The 14,157-nt window shown below is 44.0% G+C and overlaps 1 protein-coding gene across 1 annotated transcript in view; it reads right to left on the minus strand.

Moving 5' to 3' along the window:
- Positions 1 to 2,496: 2,496 nt before the first annotated feature.
- Positions 2,497 to 14,157, minus strand: part of Tbc1d9 (TBC1 domain family member 9) — a 94,270-nt gene continuing 82,609 nt past the window's right edge. The window contains exons 16-21 of the mRNA XM_020171471.2: positions 12,674 to 12,914; positions 8,972 to 9,037; positions 8,130 to 8,216; positions 5,717 to 5,791; positions 5,522 to 5,625; positions 2,497 to 4,521 (exon numbers count right to left, since the gene is read on the minus strand). Of these exons, the coding sequence (XP_020027060.2) occupies positions 3,799 to 4,521; positions 5,522 to 5,625; positions 5,717 to 5,791; positions 8,130 to 8,216; positions 8,972 to 9,037; positions 12,674 to 12,914 (1,296 nt within the window). The 3' untranslated portion in view covers positions 2,497 to 3,798. The remainder of the gene's footprint in view (positions 4,522 to 5,521; positions 5,626 to 5,716; positions 5,792 to 8,129; positions 8,217 to 8,971; positions 9,038 to 12,673; positions 12,915 to 14,157) is intronic.

Here is a 14,157-nt window from a genome sequence, read left to right on the forward strand (position 1 = left end):
TTGGGTTGATGAGAAGTTGGAAACCTGGAAAACCTGATTACATTGACGCTTTGGAGATCACACAGGCAGTGACTTAAAAGAGTAACTTGAGGGTGTAAGGGGAGGAGCTAGGAGCAGAGAAATGAAATGGCAACCTCTTTTGTAATCTACAGGCTTGACAAGAATATTCTTATACAGATAGAAAAGAGTAGCATCGTGAACTATCATTTCATGCTTCTGCAAGCAATTGGAGAGCAATTATATCACACTTAGATGGACCCATGGCTAAGGGGCCATTCTGAATGACTGCTTTCCAGTTAGTGAACAACAGACCCACTTACTGGAGTTGCCAGACCAGGGTCGATAAACTTGTGTGTTACTTTTTATCAGAACTCCAGCCTCTGACTTCCCCTTGGAGGTGACACTGTTGCATAGGGACTGGATCACCAGACACTGGTCAAAGGTGTCAAGAAGATGCACAACGCTGAGAGCAGGCTGACATGTTTTGTTCTTTTAAGTAAAAAGCAATTGATCTTTTCTTATTTTGTGACTTGTAGCTGGGATTGCTATTTTGTTTAAAGGTGATCTATAAAAATGTAATGTGGAGTGAAAAGGGTAGATGAAATAGCATATGAGCCTATCAACAGATCCACAGTTGGACTCAGGTGATGTAGCTGGCAACAGCCAGAGGGCAGAGACAAGAGTGACCAGAAGAACTGGCGCTGGGGCTCAGTCCCAGTGTCTCCTCCAGAGCCCGCAGAACAGACCCTCAGGCTTCCAGACCCTGTCGCTGTCCACCGGTTCGTCCCGTTGGCTCCTTGCTCCCTTTCACAGAAACACACTGCCAGGAAGATGCTCAACAGAGGCACAGGGTCCTAAATATTATGTAACAGATGATTAGCTCATATTAATTGTACAGAGTAATGGGCTTCTGTCCATACTTACCTGGCTTCTTCAACACCTCCCTCTTTCTAACACCCTCTCTGTCCCCTCTCCTCCAACCCCAAGAGCCACTAGGAAGCAGAAGACAGGGTGAAAAGCTTTACACTCACCCCATGATTGCTGTGCTCTTCCATTTAAAAGGTGGCGCTGTAACACAAGGGCTTTCTTATTGGATGGGGAGTGGAGAAAGCCCAATCAGAAGAGCCCAATCAGAGGAGCCCAATCAGAAGAGCCCAATCAGAGGCACCCAATCAGAAGAGCCCAATCAGAGGCACCCAATAGAGGAGCCCAATCAGAGACGTCCAAGCCGAGGAACGCAAGCAGAGGCGTCTTCAGTGGAGTGGAGGAGGGGGGCCGCGGGCTTCACTGTTACGTTCAGGAAGAAAGATGGCGCTGAGCTTAGGCTCTCCAGATGCAGCTTCTGTGGGAGCCCAGGCTGAGGCTAAACTAGTGAGATCCGTGGTCCCTGGAGCCCAGACCGAGAGGAGAAGCCCGGCCACCCTCCCTGAAGGGCCTTGCCCTCCACCTGCGGCTGGTGTCACCATGGCCAGGACGCGGATGGACTGGCCCCGAGCATCCTGCTTCCCCGTGGCGGTCCCCGGGCGCTCCGCACCCCGCTCGAGGCGCCCTCGGACCCGCGGCCTCTCTCGTGGACGCTCGCCTCCGCAGCATCCGGGTCCCGCGCGCTGAGCTCGCTCCTTGCCCTGGCCGAGCTGCCACTTCCGGTGTCACTTCCGGCGTCGGAGCGGGCGAGCCGCCCTGAGGCCCCGCCATGCCTTTGTAGGGCTCTGAGGACGGGGAACACCGAGTCCCTCGTGGAAGGATCCCAGAGCTGCGCCAAGCGACCTCATAAAAGTGGTCCCCGTAAAGTGCGACCCAGAGAGTGAGCCGTGGAGCTGGGACATGGCCGTCAAGGCAGGCCGGGAGCGGACTCTGTCTCAGAGGACCTGCTGTCCTCGGGGCGACAAGCCTGCGGTCACACAGACGAAGATGGAAACTCCAGCCCAACGGCCGGGCCTCCCCACTCTCCGACGGCCACCATGGAGGGGTCTTAGTGTCCCCAGAGACAAGGCGTGCGGAGATCCCCACGCAGGCCACTCTATCTCCATGGCAACAGGACACTCTGCTCCTCTCCTTCAAGTCCCACGTCATGCTCCCTCTTTCCCAGCCCCATCTCTCACTTTGGCAAGGTGGAGGTGTGTGGAGAGCATCAGATTTTACAGGATTATTATTATTATTTTTTTTTTTGCGGCATATGGAAGTGATTTTTGAAGATGGAAATACATGGAATAATGTGTAACAGTCTTAGAGTCAAATCAAACAAGTAGTGACTTGACACATGGTGTCACAGTGTATTCATCAGGATTAAACACAGGAGTTTTGGGCTGGTTTCACTTGTGGGAGAAGTATTGTGAATTAGATAACTGATAATTCTCTTATTTCAAATACACTCCTTGATATGCTATGCATTTTATCTCAAAATACATGCCAATAAAAATTCACTTACCTAGTCAAAATGCTTGCCTACTAAAACTTTACCTATGAAACTGTCAAGAAAACACACACAGACAAAAAGCCTTATCAGAATTATTTTATTCACATTTATCCTATGTGAGGTTACCACTACTTCATTTGACAGTTTAAAAATCATCCTGTAAACAAAATTAAAAAATGACAGCAGCAACAGCTAAAATAAAAACAATGTGTAAGAAAATAAAAGGAATGTGTTGAATATTCATAATAAGCAAAGGAAATGTGAACATGATTGTGAATTCGACAGAAGAAAATTGTCTCCCACCGTCTGTAAAAAACAAAACCATAACTGAAAAAAAACAGCAAGAATTCAAAGTGCAGGTGTGCTAGCTTTCATCTCCACATCTTTTCAGGAAATAGAGTACTATTCTTTTATATAAAGTGACAAGTTCCGTTTTAAAACATGTAGTTACGTAATCTTACAATATCTCTACATGGATTTAATGGGAAGATAGTCATATGCAATACATAGTATCATTTCTTGAGTCTATGCAAATGGTAAAGTTCATTGTTTTATTTTTTTGCTTTATTTGCAGTGAGTGACAAGAAGCTGAAAATCCAGTGTCAGAAGCATAAGTAATTTTACTTTTTCAAAAACAAAACACAGAAAAGCAAAAGTCTATCCCGAGCCCTCTGTGGTCTTCGCTGCTACATTCAGATTTGCTGAAACGAAAGCTGCTTTGCTTTCAGTGGATTCTGTTCAGCTGACAACAACAATCAGAACAATTTGTTAATGCAAAATTGTGTGTGTCCAAATTGGTCAAATATGAGTGTTATGCCAATATTATATAAAAAATCACCTACACTTTAATAGTTGTTTGGAACCCCAAATGTTTTCTCTTGAAGGGGAACACTTATAGAATGTGATTTTAGAATAGTGGGCTTTTATGAAATATATTCCAAATCTTAAAAAATGTTTTTATACTTGCTGAAGTGGTATAGGATTTACCCCAGCTGACAATACCTTTCCTTCTAGAACATTTCATCTTCCTTACAGACCTAATTTTACTTAAAAGCCCAAACCCACAAATGATGCTGCCTTAGCTTTAAACAGCACTGTTTTTAAACCATGGATAAGGCTCAACAGCACAAGTAGTAAGTTATAATACACACATGTCACTGACAGATTCATCTTTTGGGGGGAGTTCACTGGTAGCCCCCCTCCCCGAGGTGTTTAAATATTTCTCAACAGTTTTCATCATATTATAATATGAAAACATTAGGCTTAAAGCCAGATACTAATAAATATTTAATTTAAAAGAAAAGAAACCGCAACACAGAAGAACATAAAAAAAAAGCCCCTTGCCCCCGCTTCCTCCCTGTCCCCAGTGAGGGTGCCACCCGTCAGCCTGACATGGCTGAAATCTCATAGTCACTGGCCGAGGTGAGGGGTTTGCCCATCATCCGGGTGTTTTTTGCATTGGTAATCCTGGCCATCATGCACACAGGCTTGTCAAAGTACTTGACCAGGGCAGGCTCGGTCAAGAGGGACGCCAGGAACTGCTCGAAGGTGATGGCCCAGTCCCGGTCTAGGCTGGTGCTCCGGGGCAGTGCTGCCGTGCCCTGGCCACTGCGCACCAGGACTGTGTCCTCCCCTATGTCCTCGCAGTGCAGCTTGTCCTCCTCGTGAGAGCCAGCACTGAGTACTGAGTATGAGGACATGGAGCTGTCATCCTTGGTGTCATCGTCAGAGATGAGCATGGAGGAGCAGGCCCCATTGTCCCGGGGTGAGGAGTCCTCCAGCTTAATGTCCTCCATCTGCCCCCCCAGGGAGTGTTCCTCACTGTCCGCTGCCAGGCTGGCCGGGAGTGGCTCTGCAGACTCCACCATGTAGGGCTGGCCGGGCCCCTTCTTGGGGAAGAGCACGCCTGGGATGGCTTGGCTGCAGGGCTGCCCACTGCCACTAACCCCACCCTCCTTGGCAGGCTGGGCGATGAACAGCTTGCCCACCTCTCCGATCTCCAGCAGGAGACTGGTCACTGCTGCGGTGGCGTGGTACAGCTCCTGCTCGTTGGGGTCCTCGCTGAACATGTTATACATTGTCTTACACAGCTCAATAAACTGGCCCTGAAAAGTGAGTGGAAGTCACAAAGATCATGAGCTCCTGTGGGGAGCAGAGAGCAAGATCTGAAAAACCATTGAAATGATGGAGTGACTCCTAAAGAACCCCAAAAAGTCCTCTATGGGGGATGGATGGACACATTGTTTAGTTTCTTTATTGGGATTTCTATTCCTTTTTTAATCTGAAAATTTCAAACATCCATGAAAGTAGAAAGAATGAAATAAGAACCATTCATGGACCTATCACCTAGAGTTAGAGGTCATACTTTGCTTCATTATCTTTTTTTTTTAATTGAAAAAGAAAATCCCACAATCATCCCATCTCACACCTACCTACTTTCATAGACACCTCAAATTTTCTAACTTTAGCACTCTCGCGACATAGCCCCTCATCTCCCCAGAGTTAACACCTTCATTCCCAGTCAGATGACCTCTCTGTTCTTCTGTTAGGAAACTTAGCATTTACCCTGTTTTGTAATTATTTATATTACTTTTTTCTCCCTCATTATGCTTTAGGTCTATTTATTTATTGGGTAGTACTGGGGTTTGAACTCAAGGCTTCATGCTTGCTAGGCAGGCATGTTACTGTTCAGCCACTCCACCAGCCTCCACATTTCAGCTTTTTAAGGAAAACGTGTAGCAGACATCTTCCTGGGCTGGCACAGAGATATGAAGACTGCACGGGCTTATCTTTGGAGTGTTTGTGGGTATTTTTTATGATTGGGGTGAGATATTTGTACTCTCAAAATTGTGTATTTTGTGACTCAAATTTTCTCTGAGGAGCTCATTCTCACATATATTATTTTTGCAAGAACAAATTTTTATTTAAGAATAAATAATGTATTTTTGATGCATAAAAATAGATCCAAACAGATACTAATTAAAAGCCCCTAAGTTACCACTGACGTTGAGAGGTATTTATTATACATGTATGGATGACAGGGGAAAAAAAAAAACAAACAGCTTCAGGGTTAGCAATGAATGAACTAAATGGGTAAGCACTTACCTGATTCAGTTTGGGTAAATCCTTAGCATTCTTTGATTTAGACTTATTTTCTGGGGTCCAGAGTCTCAGATAATTACGATTTTCTTGAGAATTTGCCCTCTTTCCTAAAAGCCAAATGTCAAGAAGTAAGCATTCATAGGTCAAGAAACAAGTGCTCAACTAGCAAAATGGTAAAAACAGAAGAGAATATGGTACCTTTGTCTTGCCTCAGACTCACTGTGACAAAGCCATCATCAGCACTCTGTTTGCTTCTGCTGTCCAACCCAACAACTACCAAGAGATGTTAAGAGAATGGCAGGATGTTATATAATAAAGCAGGGACTTAGCATTTGTAGTAGAAAATAGAAGAACTGTAGGAAAGATGGCCTGGTCTAGCAGACAAAGCAAAACCCAAGCACTCCCAGTTAAATTGGAATTTCAGACAAACAGCAAGAACATTTTTGGCCACAGTATGTCTCTAATATTACATGGGGCATGCATATTTATACTGAGAAAATTATCTTTTATCTGTATTTCGAATTTTACTGGATGTCCCATGTTTTATCTGACAGTCTCATCCCAGGGTGATGGATTCTCCCAGATTTCTTTCTAACAGTTTGGATTCAGTACACAATTAAAAATTAAAGGGATGAAGTCATGTGGTTGTCAGAGCTTATAAAACATGCTGGTGGTTGTCCCAGTGATGTGATTTCTCTCCCTTCCTTGCCATATTATCATCTTTGTGTAAGTGAGATTGATTTTTTGCCAGGCCCTGAAAAAGATCAGGAACTTAACTTTAATTTCTGGGAAATTAAAATCTATGTTGGTAGAAGGAAAAAAAATTCTTTTGCTAAAATGTTATGTGCTACCAAGTCCCTCAAGATTCATAGTTTGGCATTTCAAATGTATGATTTTTAAAGAACACATTTATAACTTTTCTTTTTCTTCTTAAAACTGGACATTGCAGTTGGACTTCCAAAAAGGAAGGTGTGCAATGCCCTCAGAACTGTGGACTTTGTCAGCCGGAAGAGCATATCCCCAAATGTGGCTGGCCTAAAAGTCACCTGACCCTTCCAGTATATGGTGTCAGACAGCTCTTCACCCAGACAGCCGACAGTGTACTGTGCCCACAGGAAAATTCCTCCTCTCTGAATGTTGAAAATGACTTAGGAAACAAGTAGATATCTAAAATATTTCAGTGTTGTAAGTGTATGCAGTGGTTATTGTGAAAATGTTTAAAAGCTATGTTTTCAAAGAATTTTTAATGACATTAGCATTTTCACTGGATTTTAAGTGAAAAACTAAGATGCAAAATTCTATAGGTAGCTGGGAACAGGTGGCTCACACCTGATCCTTGCTATTAGCAGGCAGAGAGCAGGAGGATCATGGTTCCATGCCAGCCCAAGCAAATACAGTTCATGAGACCCCATCTTGAAAAATCTAATGTGGTAGAGCACTGGCCTAGCAAGCATGAGGCCCTGAGTTCAAACCCCAGTGGCACCAAAAAGAAAAGCTCAAAGTATAATTAATAAAACACATACACACACTAAGTATTTTAAGACTGACATTTAAAAAAAATAAAATCGTATAGGTAGTTTGATACCAGTTTATACATGTATGTTTGTTTGTGCATACATAATCATGTACTTTATATAAAAATAATGAATAATATTTCAAGATATTGTCAGTTATTTTTGCGTGATTAAGATTTGAAAACAGTTTTATCTCATCTTACATGTTTTAATCTATCTTTAAGAACATTCAACATTAAGCAGTTCTACTTTTAGAATTAGAAGAACATCGTTGGTGAGATGTGGTGCATGCCTGTAATCCAAGTTACGAGGGAGTTGAGGCAGGAGGCTTTCGAGTTTAAGGCCAACCTTCAATGACAAGAACAAAGCTCTGTATGTGCTTAGAACAGATGCAGTTTTTTTTCTGAGAGTTTTCCATACACAGTTGGCTGTGGATATGGAGGAGGACCGACTGCATTTTAATCTTTGTAGGCCACATGGTTTCTGTCTCAACTGCTTAGTTCTTCCAGTGCAGCATGAAAACAGCCACGGGCAATATATATGAATAAGCATGGCTGTGTTCCAACAAAACTTTATTTACAGACACTAAAGTGAAAATTTGATGTGCTTTACACATGGCAAGAAATAATAGTTTAGTTGTGACTATAAAAAAACATTTTAAAATGTAAAAACCATTCTTAGCTCACAGACTGTATAAAATAAAACAGTGAGTTGAGTTTGTCCTATGGGTTAGTTTGCCAGCTCCTGTTAAGGGACCCAGACACACATAGAAACATGGCTTCTAATGTAAACACCAACAGCAATTCTGGACAGCTGTATACTAACAGGACAACATTCTTAATGAGCCTGGTCCCAGCAGGGGAGGGAAGCAAACACGTAGCTTGTCCTGAGCCAGGGAGTCTCAATATTCAGGTTCCCTTTGGGAGATTAAAGCACCTGCTCCCCAGTGGGGGCCTACCCTTGAAAATTTGAAGGGAAAGTAACATATCAGGCAGCCATACTTCTTTGGCTGGCTAGCTTTGGAGACAAGTCTTTTTCCAATAACAGAGGGCCCTGTGGACAATAAATATAGTGCCCTAAAGAGAAAGGTCACCTACCATGAGTGCATTCTGGGGTGATATCTTCAAAGAAGTACTGAGTTGCTTCAAAAGCAGAGTCTGGCTCATCTTGATCAGAGGATGGCTCTGGAGAGGGAGAAAACATGGCTATCACATTGGCAGGACTGTACTCAAGGAATTATGGGAGGATGAAAATCCAAAGTTCTAATGGTGAGATGAATCACATGCTAGAGGCTTGTTGTCTCTTAAACCTGAGTACAGGTCACACCATTTCCATCCCCATCTTGTTTTTTAACAACGTCACTCCAAAGTGTCCCTTTACACTTTCCTTTTTATGGAGAATCGCCTGAATTTTTTTTTTTTTGAATAATACTTTACAAACCAAATTTAAGACATTGGATGAAGAAAATACCCCAATCTACAGTTTTAACCTCTATCCTTCATGCCAGCCTCTTCTTATTTTTACTTTTCTAAATATTTTCTAGCTATATCCCAGCTAAGCCTTGTTTACAGCTGAACTCAAAACCTCAGCATTGTGCCTGCTCATTTCTGCCAATGGTAAAATGGCTCCCCCAAGACTCAGACACCCAGCACTATCTCCGTCATGTCCTCTCTCGCAATCCTTGTGTCCCACATGTGACCAAATGTCCTTTCCTCTTCCTTTTCCAGGTGCCTGCACTGTTTTCTATGACCCCAATTCCTGTTTGAGGCAGGTGCTGATTCAGGAACTGAATAGTAGCTATTCAGTTTGTCCTCAATGGCACCTTTTCTGTCAAAAACAGGCAGATGGCACACACCAAAAAAAAAAAAAAAAAAAAAAAAGAGATTTCATTACAGGTCCTGCTTACCCATACATGTGCTGCTCCGTGTGGCTCACTTACCAGGCAAGACATGCATTTTGTACAGGAGTTTGAGTTTCTCTGTGAGGTCCCCGTGGGATGCAGCACCTAGAAGTCACAGAGGTACAAGGGTCAGGTGTGCAAGTGATGCTCCCAGGCCTAGTGGCCCCCTTAAAAAGGCTACTTTTTAAGACAAAAAATTGGAACCAAGATAAGATGTCTGTGATTTTTCCTATGTTTCATTTTAGTTTATTCTGACATATCTACCATTCTATATAATTCACCGTGTCTTTTTTGTTTTGTTTTGTTTTTGATGGGACTGGGGCCACCACAGCTTCAATCCAAAGAATCCTGTTACTTTTTTTCCTTTAAAGTCCATATTTATTCCAGAAATCTAAAAATCCTTTGTAAACATATATTCTCAGAATGCTCAGATATAGATGAGCCAATCTTGGAAAAAGAAGGACAAGAAGAACCAGATGAACTGTGTTGGAAGGGACACCAGGGATTGTGTCGTCCAAGCTTCTGCTTCCTGCCAGGCTCTCTCTCCTCTCCCCTATCCACAGAAGGCAGTGGTCTCACATCTGCTGGAATAGTCTTGGATAGGACCTCACTACAGCCAGAGATCCTGTCCCATGGTGTGTTAAATAGTGGAAGTTCTTGTTGTTTTTACTTTAGGCTAACGGATACTTAACCTGTGTTTTCAACTTTATAAAGTCCACAAGCCCCAAGAAATGTGAAATTTTGTGTTGATGTGTGTATGTCCACAGCTCTTATCAGTTCTTAAAGAATCCAGGACTTAGCTGGGGATTGGTGGCTCACACCTATAATTCTAACTACCTGGGAGGTTGAGATAAGGAAAATTAGGGTTTGAAGCCAGCCTGGTGAGATAGTTCACAAAACTCTATCCTGAAAATACCCAACACAAAAAAAGGGCTGGAGACTCGAGTGGCTCAAGTAGTAGAGTGCCTGTCTAGCAAGCATGCCTGAGTTGAAACTCCAGAATTGCCAAAAAATAAAAAAAAAGAACCCAGGCCTTGGAAATGGTTCAGAACCCCTACCCATGTTGGACTCATTAAAGCCAAGCAGGACAGGCCTACTGCCCTCTCTAGGCAGGGATCCTTCTAGTTTCCCACGTGGCTGTTCCTGGTCCTCTCCAGCTTGTCCTTTCAAGGCAAGGCTATTGTTTCAGGTTGCACAGCTCTGGAATTTTCAACTGTGTCTATGACAGGGTTTGTTTGCACACCCTTCCCTGTTCTTATCCCACCACCTTCTATGCCAATTCTCAATCAATATATCTCTGGGTAGGGTTCTAGAAGAAGTTCCCTTTTGCTGTCTCACAACGATGAGAAAAGAAACAGCCTTTGAGACAGACAGTTCTCCTTCATGTCTCCATCATGACTCACTAGGCCTCTTGGTTCAAGTTAATAACAGGTATTTGTTGGTTGGCTACAAATGAGTATCTTAGCAAGTTAACTTTCACAAGACTTACTTTTTTTTCTTTCTCTTTCTCTCTTTCTCTTTCCCTCTTTCTTTCCTTCTCTCTCTCTCTCTCTCTCTCTCTCTCTCTCTCTCTCTCTCTCTCTCTCTCTCTTTCTCCTTACTTCCTTCTTTTTTTTTCTTTGTCTTGGCATGTGCCTGTCTCTCTGTCTCTTCAATACTGGAGTTTGAACTCAGGGCTCTGTACCACTTGAGCCATGCCTCCCACCCAAATCCTCCATCTTCTGCTTTACACTGGACTGTGGTCCTTCTACCTATTCCTCCTGTGTAGCTTGGATGACAGGCATGTATCACTATGCCTGGCTTGTTGAGATGGAGCCTCACTAACTTTTTGCCTGGGCCTCATGATCCTCAGGATCTCCACCTCCCGAGTAGCTGGGATTACAGGCATGAGTCACCATGCCCTTCGCCAGCTTTCATTATGAGAATAATAATAAAGAGGATAGGTGATGCTGTGGTTTGAATGTTTGTGACTCCTCGGCCCCCCACAGTCCATCCCCAGTGTGGTGGTACGAGGTAGTGGCCCTTTGTCCACTAGAATCACCAGGGCTCTGACTGTGGGATTGGTGCCTTACACAAAAGGCTTGAGGGACCCTCCTTGCTTTTCTACCATGTGAGGATACATAGAAGGTGCCACCTGTGAGGAATAGGTCAGGAAAGAAATTGAATCTGCTGCTCCCTTCATCTTAGACCTCCCAGCCTCCAGAACTGTGAGCAATTAACTTCTGTTGTTTCTAAATTACAGAGACCAAAGGATTTTGTTAGAGCAGCCAGTACTGACTGGCCCAGCACAAGCCATGCCTCTCACCATCTGGATTCAAACCCAAGTTTGTAGTTGTGTGCCCTTAGGCAAAGTGAATGCGCGTGAAACACTGGGCCAGTGCCTGGCAGAGGAAAGGCTGAAATTATGCCAGTGCCTGCCAGTGCCTGCACAACTTCCCTTCATTCATTGAAAGGGCTGGGGTGTGAAGTTCTAAAGCAGCCTAGCCATGCCTGACCTCATAAAAGGCAGTTCTGCCAGGCTCTCCTCTTTAAGCACACAGAGGAGAGCTTTATACAGCCATTATTATTTTAACCTAAGAAGACTCTCTCCATGTCAAAAGTTTCCAGCTGTCTCTGACTTTTCCACATGTTGATACAGATTAATCGTGCTCTTCAGAATCTTTTTTGCACTTTTTTTTGTGTGTGTGTGTGTGTGTGTGTGTGTGTGGCACTGGGGTTTGAACTCAGGGCCTCACGCTTGCTATATAGGCACTCTATCACTTGAGCCACTCTGCCAGCCCTGGAATCATCTTTTGTTCTGTGCCTGACTTTTTGCCTTTCCTTGAGCATGTTAAATAGGGTCCAAGGTTACAGATTGGCACAATTAAAGTACAGAAGAATTCTTTCTTGTTTCCTTCTGGCAGGCTGACTGATGCTTGCTGCATCCAGAACCTCACGGAAGCGGGGAGGAGGCTGGGACCAAGCCTCTTACAGATGTCTTTTTTTCCTCTTACAAATGAAACAAGAGTCTAATAAGAACACAGGATGGGACAAATGAGGCAGTGAGGCTGTTACCAGCCATTGCTGCTGAGTGCTGGGGGTGGTGTGTGGTCATCGTGTGCAGTCCTGCATCCCAGGAAGTGGAGAGCAAAGTGCAGTTTGGTCTCTGTGGGTTTTCAGCCTGTTATTAAACATGTTATGAAATGTTCTTCAGAAATATTAAGAAATTATATATAATTAAGCTTTACATGAATGTAATTATACATTACATAGAATATATATATATATATATATATATATATATATATATATATATATATATATTTGTCAAAAAGAAGCAATCCAAAAAGGACTGGTGGAGTAGCTCAAGTGGTAGAGCACCTGACTAGCAAGGGTGAGGCCCAGAGTTCAAATCCCAGTACCACCACCACAAAAAAAAAAAATTTCAAAAGAAGCAATTGACCACCCAGGCATTTCTTTCTCTGCTAAATCTATCCTTTGAGGTTTATGCTGACATTTTTTGATTGTCATATGCAAATATGTATTGTCTGATTGTTTTGAGCTCATGTTGACAGCTGTTCCATGTGGAAAGCAATGACTTATCCATATAACACAGGCAGAAACTAGAAGCAAATTTTGTGATCAGTTTACAAACTGATCTGCCCTCTAGACCCAGCCTGCGGGGGAGCACAGGAATGTGAGGTCCAGGGGCTGTGTCCCATCATCCCCAGCCTAACTCACGCAGTCCTGTCACATCCTTACTTAGTCCAGAGACAAACTCCCGGAAGTTAATCAAGGAGTCCCCATTTTCATCTAACAACTGGAACAAGCGGGAGGCCAGCACGTCGGAGTGAGCGCCACACGCCCATGGAAAGAGAAGCACAAACATCCCCTTGAACTGCTCAAAGTCGATGCGATACTGCTCCAGGTATGGCAGGCTGGGGTCATGGCGGTCCAGAGCATTGCTGCTTCCACCCCAGTAGCAGCTGGTTAGGTGCTCAGCCTGAAAAAGAGTGAGGAAGATGTGCTTCCCATGGCCCCAGATCACATCAGTATTACCCCAGTCGCACCATAGTCAATCTACAGTGTGTGGTCTCTCTGCTCACACCTCTACAAATAGCTCTAGAAAATTCCCTAGCATCAGATCCACTATGGTGAGAACAGAGACCCAGGTTCAGCAGACAGCTTTCTGATCCTGTCCTTGGAAACAAGGCAGCATCTTTTTTTGGGAGGTCATGGGACTCAGGGAGAAGAATCCTCACATTTTAGGAAGACTAGAGAAAAAGCAATTGGTAGAAAGGTCTGGAAAGACAGCCAGCCCCACACAGATATTTACAAATAGCTCTGGGTGGCAGGTGAGGGAGACTGGGGGAGCATGACGAGGAGGACTCTATACTTTTACTTCTTTTCCTGCTGCACCATCTGACCATTTCACTACAAGCAGGTATCCATGTGGCAGCAGAAAGAAATCCTTCAAAACTGGTCTTTCTCCTTGGCCTAGGGATTCTGAGAAAGAAGGGTGTCAGCTGTGAGCTTGACACAGAAATTCTGTTCTTACTCAGAAAAGGAGCAAAGAAGACCGATGTCTAAAGCTGTCATCATTGTTTGCTGGACACGGTTGTCAATAAGATAAGAAAGAGGAGAGGAGGGAGGAAGGAGAGGTGGTGAGAAGCAACAAGGTTTCCTGCAATGCAGCCTTGGCCCAGGAAAGGCAGTGACAATGTCTCTCAGCGTCTTGGGTGTATTACTGGCTACAGGGCAGAAGCAGTGTGAGGGGAGGTTCAGGTTACTGTGGCCTGCTGGTTAAGCCTACTCTGAATTGTCATGTGTGGCTAAAACCCTGTGGACAAAACATGTAGTCTCCTTTACCTGAGCTACATCAATTGGTAACAGTCCTCCAAAGCAGTCTTCTGAGTCAGGTGACCTGGCTGTGGTCACCTCCATGATGCTCATGACCACCAGAGAAAACAGTTCACACAGATCATCTCCTTTATCCCTCATGAAACCCCACAACCCATCATTGGGGGGCAGATAGTGAAATGGAAGGACCAATTTGGAAAGAGTCCAGGACAAACTCCATAAAGGAACTCAGAGACACATTTTCTATCAAACTGCCTCACAGTACAGTCTGATACCATTTTCCCCCAAGTTTCACCCCCAAAGCCCAAGCAGCAAGCTTCTTGGGAGAGGGACCCCATCAGTCCTTTGTATTTGTAGGGGAACTCCCACAAACTGGCTTTGTTAAA

Source organism: Castor canadensis, chromosome 9 (genome assembly GCF_047511655.1).
Source record: "Castor canadensis chromosome 9, mCasCan1.hap1v2, whole genome shotgun sequence".
NCBI classification, from domain to species: domain Eukaryota; kingdom Metazoa; phylum Chordata; class Mammalia; order Rodentia; family Castoridae; genus Castor; species Castor canadensis.